Source organism: Oncorhynchus mykiss, chromosome 30 (assembly GCF_013265735.2).
Source record: "Oncorhynchus mykiss isolate Arlee chromosome 30, USDA_OmykA_1.1, whole genome shotgun sequence".
Taxonomy (NCBI): Eukaryota; Metazoa; Chordata; class Actinopteri; order Salmoniformes; family Salmonidae; genus Oncorhynchus; species Oncorhynchus mykiss.
Genome location: NC_050570.1, coordinates 25477271 through 25486822, shown reverse-complemented (window position 1 = coordinate 25486822; position 9552 = coordinate 25477271). Strand labels below are relative to the sequence as shown.

General features: G+C 41.3%; 1 protein-coding gene across 5 annotated transcripts in view; it reads left to right on the top strand.

Moving 5' to 3' along the window:
* The first annotated feature begins 2961 nt into the window (after window positions 1-2961).
* LOC110521606 (importin-13) overlaps window positions 2962-9552 on the top strand; it is a 54774-nt gene continuing 48183 nt past the window's right edge. The window contains exons 1-2 of one of the 5 annotated variants that reach the window (XM_036968622.1): window positions 3567-3682; window positions 5994-6081. In XM_036968622.1, the coding sequence (XP_036824517.1) occupies window positions 6013-6081 (69 nt within the window). In that variant the 5' untranslated portion in view covers window positions 3567-3682; window positions 5994-6012. Of the gene's footprint in view, window positions 2980-3530; window positions 3683-4909; window positions 6082-9552 lie in introns of those variants that run through there. The other 4 variants (XM_036968624.1, XM_036968623.1, XM_036968621.1 and 1 more) reach the window with 4 other exon arrangements.

Below are 9552 nucleotides of genomic sequence, written 5' to 3'. Positions count from 1 at the left end.
TACAAGTATTAACTTAAGGGGGCTGAATCATTTTGCACGCCCAATTTTTCAGTTTTTGATTTGTTAAAAAAGTTTGAAATATCCAATAAATGTCGTTCCACTTCATGATTGTGTCCCACTTGTTGTTGATTCTTCACAAAAAAATACAGTTTTATATCTTTATGTTTGAAGCCTGAAATGTGGCAAAAGTTCGCAAAGTTCAAGGGGGCCGAATACTTTCGCAAGGCACTGTAAGTATCAAAAGTAAATGTAAATGCTAAAATATACTTAAAAGTATAAATAATTTCAAATTCCTTATATTTGTTAAGCAAAGCAGATGGCACCCTTTTCTTGTTTTTAAAATGGACAGATAGCCAGGGGTACACTCCAACTCATTTACAAACTATGCATTTTTGTGTAGTGAGTCCGCCAGATCAGAGGTAGTAGGGATGACCACGTAGTGTCTGTTCTTTTGCCCATCTTAATCTTTTATTTTTATTGGCCAGTCTGAGATATGGCTTTTTCTTTGCAACTCTGCCTTGAAGGCCAGCATCCCAGAGTTGCCTCTTCACTGTTGACGTTGAGACTGGTGTTTTGCGTGTACTATTTAATGTATCTGCTAGTTGAGGACTTGTGAGGCTTCTGTTTCTCAAACTAGACACTAATGTCCTTTTGCTCAGTTGTGGACCGGGGCGTCCCACTCCTCTTTCTATTCTGGTTAGTGCCTGTTTACGCTGTTCTGTGAAGGGAGTAGTACACAGTGTTGTACGAGATCTTCAGTTTCTTGGCAATTTCTCTCATGGAATAGCCTTAATTTCTCAGAACAAGAATAGACTGACGAGTTTCACAAGAAAGTACTTTGTTTCTGGCCATTTTGAGCCTGTAATCCAGCCCACAAATGCTGATGCTCCAGATATTCAACTAGTCTAAAGAAGTACAGTTTTATTGCTTCTTTAATCAGAACTACAGTTTTCAGCTGTGCTAACATAATTGCAAAATGGTTTTCTAATGATCAATTAGCCTTTTAAAATGATAAACTTGGATTAGCTAACACAACATGCCATTGGAACACAGGAGTGTTGGTTGCTGATAAATGGGCCTCTGTACGCCTATGTACAGTATATCACAAAAGTGAGTACACCCCTCACATTTTTGTAAATATTTGAGTATATCTTTTCATGTGACAACACTGAAGAAATGACACTTTGCTACAATGTAAAGTAGTGAGTGTACAGCTTGTATAACAGTGTAAATTTGCATTTCCCTCAAAATAACTCAACACACAGCCACTAATGTCTAAACCGCTGGCAACAAAAGTGAGTACACCCATAAGTGAAAATGTCCAAATTGGGCCCAAAGTGTCAATATTTTGTGTGGCCACCATCATTTTCCAGCAATGCCTTAACCCTCTTGGGCATGGAGTTCACCAGAGCTTCACAGGTTGCCACTGGAGTCCTCTTCCAATCCTCCATGACGACATCACAGAGCTGGTGGATGTTAGAGACCTTGCACTTCTCCACCTTCCGTTTGAGGATGCCCCACAGATGCTCAATAGGGTTTAGGTCTGGAGACATGCTTGGCCAGTCCATCACCTTTACCCTCAGCTTCTTTAGCAAGGCAGTGGTCATCTTGGAGGTGTGTTTGGGGTCGTTATCATGTTGGAATACTGCCCTGCGGCCCAGTCTCCGAAGGGAGGGGATCATGCTCTGCTTCAGTATGTCACAGTACGTTGGCATTCATGGTTCCCTCAATGAACTGTAGCTCCCCAGTGCCGGCAGCACTCATGCAGCCCCAGACCATGACACTCCCACCACCATGCTTGACTGTAGGCAAGACACACTTGTCTTTGTACTCCTCACCTGGTTGCCGCCACACACGCTTGACACCATCTGAACCAAATAAGTTTATCTTGGTCTCATCAGACCACAGGTGGTTCCAGTAATCCATGTCCTTAGTCTGCTTGTCTTCAGCAAACTGTTTGCGGGCTTTCTTGTGCCTCATCTTTAGAAGAGGCTTCCTTCTGGGACGACAGCCATTCAGACCAATTTGATGCAGTGTACGGCGTATGGTCTGAGCACTGACAGGCTGACCCCCCACCCCTTCAAACTCTGCAGCAATGCTGGCAGCACTCATACTTCTATTTCCCAAAGACAACCTCTGGATATGACGCTGAGCACGTGCACTCAACTTCTTTGGTCGACCATGGTGAGGCCTGTTCTGAGTGGAACCTGTCCAGTTAAACCGCTGTATGGTCTTGGCCACCGTGCTGCAGCTCAGTTTCAGGGTCTTGTCAATCTTCTTTATAGCCCAGGCCATCTTTATGTAGAGCAACAATTCTTTTTTTCAGATCCTCATAGAGTTCTTTGCCATGAGGTGCCATGTTGAACTTCCAGTGACCAGTCAGTACGAGGGAGAGTGAGAGCGATGACACCACATTTAACACACCTGCTTCCCATTCACACCTGAGACCTTGTAACACTAACGAGTCACATGACACCAGGGAGGGAAAATGGCTAAATGGGCCCAATTTGGACATTTTCACTTAGGGGTGTACTCACTTTTGTTGCCAGCGGTTTAGACATTAATGGCTGTGTGTTGAGTTATTTTGAGGGGACAGCAAATTTACACTGTTAAACAAGCTGTACACTCACTACTTTACATTGTAGCAAAGTGTCATTTCTTCAGTGTTGTCACATGAAAAGATATACTCAAATATTTACAAAAATGTGAGGGGTGTACTCACTTTTGTGATATACTGTAGATATTCCATTAAAAATCTGCCGTTTCCAGCTACAATAGTCATTTACAATGTTAACAATGTCTACACTGTATTTCTGGTCAATTTGATGTTATTTTAATGGACAAAAAATGTGATTTTCCTTCAAAAACAAGGACATTGTTAAGTGACCCCACACTTTTGAATGGTAGTATATATATATATATATCCCTCCAGCAGGTGGCAGTTTTTCGTTGAAAGGAGCAAGGAGTTTTTGCATGAAGGTCAGTGAGAGAGTGTCGAATTTGGTCAACCAAAAAATGAATGGCTTATTTGCTACGTGAGGTTTATTTGATCCAATAGAAGATTCGTAATGCTTAAGTTGTTTCGAGTGTACTGACGTTAATAGGACACGTGACATCCCGGCAACTTTGGAGAAAAAAAGTCTGTATCAGAGTTTTCTCGATATGGTATGCATATTCATACTATGAGGCCAGCATAGCATCTCTCTCCATTGAATACAGGTGGATGACGTTAACAACCCTCATCGAATATTCAATATAGTATTACAATAATGAGATGTATCCACCAATCCAAATAAAGCATATGTGGGCGCAAGACAGCCTGCCGTGCCTCGCATTGTTAGGGCGGAGAGACATGTATCTTGTCAGTACATCCATAATTTTTGCGATGACATAGCAGAGCGTTTTACTGTAATAAAAATGTATGCAATGTTTTCAAACAGCCCCAAAGAGGCAATGTTGCACTGTAAACCAGTCTACAAAGCGACGAGAACAAATAGACTAAGAACCCCATCAACCTCTCGGCTTGCCAAATGCAAGCAACGTCGGATAGGTTGAATTGCCAGATATAAATTACCTCTGGTTCGTTCAGCCATCCACATGGGAAAATGATATAGCAGATGGCTATATCAGCCGACAGGGCCACAAAAAAATTCAACTCATGAAGTGTCACAGTTGCCTGCCGGTATGTGCACCCATAATTTTTTTTGTAACGTTTTACAGCACATTTTCTGCAATTCTACACATTTTGCCATAGGGTGAAAGTAAAGGAAAAGGGGAGACATGTTTGCAGTTTTTAAAATGATATCTGAGTGGGACTGACTAATAAAATCAATGGGGACCTCCAGCCAGTAATTCGACCATGATAACACGTTTAGATAGCTGGTCGCTAAAATAACTTAATCTAAAAAATGTTAGCTGACATTGGCTAATTGCTGATGCACAATAACAATTTGAAATTGCACCTTCAGTATTCTACTATTGTAACTTGCAACAAACAGTACGTTGTGTTTTTGTCCTCCGGTGGCTAGCTAGCTAAAATGGTTCCTTTCCTAAATTAGCCATGAATGGAGATAGGGATTTGGACATGTGGTTTTACTTCATTCTCTGTACTGGTCAATGATTATAACGGCGATTCTGATCCAACCATAAATTCATACATTGTGCCCCTGGCCTGAGGATGGAAGTTCAATATGTAGCTAGATGTAGAAGGCTAATGTTAACTAGCTGGCTAATCGTTGGCCCTGAAAAGGAAGTTAGGCTAGCGACTAAGCATTTTAGCCAGGTAGGCTAGGACAACAAAAAATAAAAGCGTGTTTTGTATGACAGTCATAGACCGTTTCGGCAACATGAATGGCATTGGCATTTCTCTACAAGTAGTGTGAGTCAACATGTTTTTTCTACTTACACACACAGAAATTAGTACTATGGACAGTCACATGATATTTAACTTACATGGATGGATTGGACTAAATTGTTTTAGGAACATTTTAGTTGTCACTGTATTAGACTAAGCATAGGTGATTTGATGGTGATGAAATATTGAAGTTGAAATGGTGCTGGAATAGTGGAGTCAGCTCCTGTTTTCTTTGTGACTTGTGGTAACTCTCGGGGCTCTACATCAATAGTTGTTTAGTAGTCCGAAAATATCGGAAACATTAACTTCCTTGACTATTCTGTAGGTCATGTAACTGTTTGTTACATGCAATATGCTTTGTGGACTCCACCAGACAGATGTTGCTCTCCGGTTTTGTGATGAAACAAAGGTGTGGTGGAATTTATGCTGCCACTGTGTCTTCTTATTGTCTCAGCCTTTAGGCCTATATATCATGGTGGCAAGGCATATGAACTAACAGGTTAAAGAGCAAACAATGCAATTATCACAACACATAGGTTGTAATATGGCCGTTCCCCCCTGGCTTGGCTTCCCCAGTGATTTTACCCAAGCACAGCAACTGGTGTGTTAGCTGTTAGCCCATGGTGCTGGAGATCAGAGGTGTCCGGTGAGAGAAAGGCAGGTTAAGGTTGCCAGGATCAGAGTAGTACAGAATGTATTGTATGCTGAGGCAGTGAAGAGAGTAGTAGAGGGAGATCGGTACAGGGTGAGATCCTGAGAGGATCCCTGTCAGTAGGCAGAGGCCAATAGAGAGTGATATGAATAATAATGTGATTCAGTAAGGTGGGTTGCTTCGCATTCATAGCTATGGTTGTCAACTGTACTACTGAAATGGAACATAAGTCACAGAAAATAGAGGTTGTGGTGGCAGTGGCAGTGGCAGAGAAGTACTTGGGATTTTGAGGTTTTACAGTAGAAGAGTTCCAAAGAGTGTTGAGTGGTAGTGTTCTGTCCTCCCAGGCCGTTGGCCTGGTGTAGGATTAAATAGTGGAATGGTGGTAGTGTTTTTTTTAAATGAGGGCTATTAGTTGCCAGGGTAATTTTTCCTTTTTCTCAATTTTGTATCACCAAAGATCTTTTTAAACCATCACCACGGAATATGGATTGCACAGTAGGTGGCAGCATACACCTTTCAAATGTTTTTGCGGACCGCCATAACTATAGAAGAAGAAGAAGATAATTTATACCAGCGTCGTAGCAAAGACACCGCGACTATATACTGGATATCTAGCAACAAATAGCTACCACCAATTTCTTATGCTATCGCATGTTTGGATGTTAATGACTTATATCGTCAGCTAAGGACAGGTTTAGCTAGCTAGGTTGTTTTTACACATTTTCCAATAGGGTATCGAGATGCTAACTAGCTAATGTCATCAAGCCATAAATTGTGACCCCCAGACATACAGAAGAATCGGGGCTCACTGAGGCCGGTCTGTCAGCTTGCTAACAGGGATTTGCTACGGAAGCTAACACAGAATAGCCAGCCATCCAAATCGTGGACAATTGACTAGTACCGCATTCTGTAGCTAGCTAGCTTGAGAGACAGACAGACAGCTAGCTAGCTAGCTAAAGAAGCGCGTCTGTCATTTATTGACAGACCGGCCGGTTGGGCTAACATGGAGACATCGGGGAGAATAGCAACCACGCCAGACGCCCTCGACTTCACAGTGGAAAACGTGGAGAAGGTAAGTATCTTTTTGTATAGACACATTCTCCAATCAAGCATGTAAAATCATACTAATAATCACAATATCAAATGTGTGTGTAGCCTATGTGGGTCTCTAATGTATTTATATGGGGTAACGTTAGCTATGATGGTGGCGGGTCTAGCTACAACATACTGTGTATCCTGACGTGAATTAACAGCTACTAGATAGAAAGCTACTTAACAGTGGTGCCACAAACGCGTTGTATTTTGTCCCTGCAGCTGCAGTCTGCGTTCTGTCTTTGCTTGCTATTACCCTGACTAATCTAAACCAATATGACTGGAGGGCTTAATTGTTGTCTCTCTGTGTAGTTGACTGTAAGGATAATACATTCATCCTCTGTCCTCCTCTCACCCGTCTGTGTGAGACACTACATCATCCAAACCACTCTTGAGTCTTAATAAGGTTGTTGTGATCGAATGTAGGCTAGAAGAGAAGGGTGTTGTGGAGTGTTTTGTGAATATACTGCAGGATATCAAAACAACAGTAGATCTGAAACTGTGGTCTTTGGTTTAGAAGTCTAGAATGGGAATCAGAAGGAGAAGCAAGGCACTCTTCATAGTGTTTGAAATGCCTTTTATTTCTGACATGAGGTGTTTCAGTGTGGTCTTTGTCAGATAATGAGACATGGGAAACCATCACAATGTTTTAAATCAATTAAATGTAATTTCTCTGATAATGTCAATTCTAGTAGCCTATGTTGTGTTACATCTTCCTAACGTCTCATACACACACTATCCATTCCTCTTCATCTGTCACTGACTGACAAGTGGTAGGATTCATCATCAGTAGCCTATTTTTGAAAATCTAAAAGCTGTTTTAATGAATGCAGAGGCTTGTGCGTGTGAGTGGTCCGACTGTATATTCCGCCACAGGGAACACCCGGTTTTGATAGGCACGATTAACAGTAGCTGGCAGGTCCGATTCGCTTGCTTACAGCTGCACTAGTGCCGGACAGGCTTCCTGTGTAGATTAGGACACCGAGTGGCTGGCAAAAGATAATGGCTTGGAAAACGTACCATTAATCCAGGGATGACAAATGTGTTGTACTCAGAATTGTGCTATTATCTCCTTCCTTCACTCAGTTCTTATTTTTTGTGTGATTTATTTTTGTACTTTTAAGTGTAGACAGACCTGCTGCTGTGATTTTCACACAACATTATGCCACCAGCCACCTGTCTGTGTCTCTCTTGTCTGTGTCTAAACTCTGTCCTAATGAGAAATATAAAATGTGTGTGTTACAGTCCATTACTGGCTAACTGCTGTGCAGTGAAAGTCTCAGCTAATGACTAGTCGGCTGGGCTAAGAGTTGTCAGAGGGGGGCGGAGGGGGAAAGAGAAATATGCAGACTATTCTGATACTGGAGGTCATTATAGCCACCAGCCAACTTTCTCCATCTGTCTTCTAAGGTGTGCATGTGTGCGCAAGGGTGGCGTTAGATTTGAGAAATCAGCATTTTCAAAAAGCAGACCATAAAAAAATACGCTTTTTGCACAATATCACCTGCATGTTTTTTGCTGTTAGTGCATTCGGAAAGTATTCAGACCCCTCAACTTTTCCCACATTTGGTTACATTACAGCCTTACTCTAAAATGGATTAAATATATTTTTAAATCTTAATCAATGTACACACAATACCCCATACTGACAAAGTGAAACAGGTTTTTAGAAATTGTCAAATGTATTAAAAATAAAAACAGATGCCTTATTTACATAAGTATTCAGACCCTTTGCTATGAGACTCGAAATTGAGCTCACGTGCATCCTGTTTCCATTGATCATTCTTGAGATGTTTTTACAACTTGATTGGAGTCCACCTGTGTTAAATGCAATTAATTGGACATGATTTTGAAAGGCACACGCCTGTCTATATTAGGTCCCGTAATTGACAGTGCATGTCAGAGCAAAAACCAAGCAATGAGGTCGAAGGAATTGTCTGTAGAGTTCCGAGACAGTATTGGGTCGATGGACAGGTCTGGGGAAGGCTACCAAAAAATGTCTGCAGCATTGAAGTTCCCCAAGAACACAGTGGCCTCCATCATTCTTAAATGGAAGAAGTTTGGAACCACCAAGACTCTTACTAGAGCTGGGCACCCAGCCAAACTGAGAAATCGTGGGAGAAGGGCCTTGGTCAGGGAGGTGACCAAGAACCTGATGGTCACTCTGACAGAGCTCCTCTGTGGAGATGGTTGTCCGTCTGGAAGGTTCTCCCATCTCTGCAGCGCTCCACCAATCAGACCTTTATGGTAGAATGGCCAGACGGAAGCCATTCCTCAGTAAAAGGCACATGACAGCCCGCTTGGAGTTTTCCAAAAGGCACCTAAAGGACTCTGACTATGAGTAACAAGATTCTCAGGTCTGATGAAACCAATATTGAACTATTTGGATTTATCTCGAAGTACTGAGTAAAGGGTCTGAATACTTATGTAAATATGATTCTTAATTTCATTTTTCATTTCTAAAAACTTGTTTTTGCTTTTTCCTTATGCGGCATTGTGTATAGATTGATGAGGGGAAAACCCAAACACTATTTGGCCATCAGCCACACAAGTAAATGAGCTTATAATGAAAAGGCAAGGTATTTTTTGCAAAAGTGATATATGGCAGTCAAATTTCAAATGTTTATCATAGAAAGAATGTCGCAATTTCCCAATTTTTTGCTGGAAGTTAATCTTGTTACCAGAGAAGAGTTGGCTCCACTGAGAAAAGTACAGGAGAAATGTAGCTACAGTCAGAGCGCTGTCTGCTGATAGAATGCTCGTTTGTGAATCAGAGTGAAGAAGTGCAACTGAACACTGTTAGTTTGTTTCTTACATCTGCAAACCGATAGTCTTTTCTTTACAAGTTGGTCCTAAATCTTGTTATCGCTGGCTAGCTAATTAGCTATTCAGGCAGCTAATACCAGTGATGGTGTAGAGCTAAATCAGCATGTTTGTGTAACAGTATCTTCTAAATCAGAGGAATATGCAAATCGTGAATATGTTAGCTACATGAAGTAGCTAAGAGAGAACATTCAATGTAGTCAAAGATTAGTGTCCCACAGGAAACAACATTTTGGTTCCAACCCTGTTACAATAACTCCTCCCTGGCATTTTCATCCATTGTCATGTCAAGCAACACTGTATTCAAAGTGCCCACTATTATATTTGAACTATGAATTAGAATAATCATTCTATTTCTATTATTCCAAGTGTTTTGAGCTAAATCGGAAGTCAAATCGAAATTATAACAACGGTGCCCCATTTCAGGAACTAGGCGTATGTCGCAGGTCACGATTTCACAGGATAGCCGTTTGAACGTAAAAAATGTTTTTATCAAAGCGCGTTTTTTGGGGAGAAATGCTTTCTCGAACATTTGAACTTTCACGTGCCTTTAATAACAAACTTGTATGCCATCTGTAAATACGAATATAATTGTTAAATTACGAGCCTAGTTGGGTTAGCCACAGAA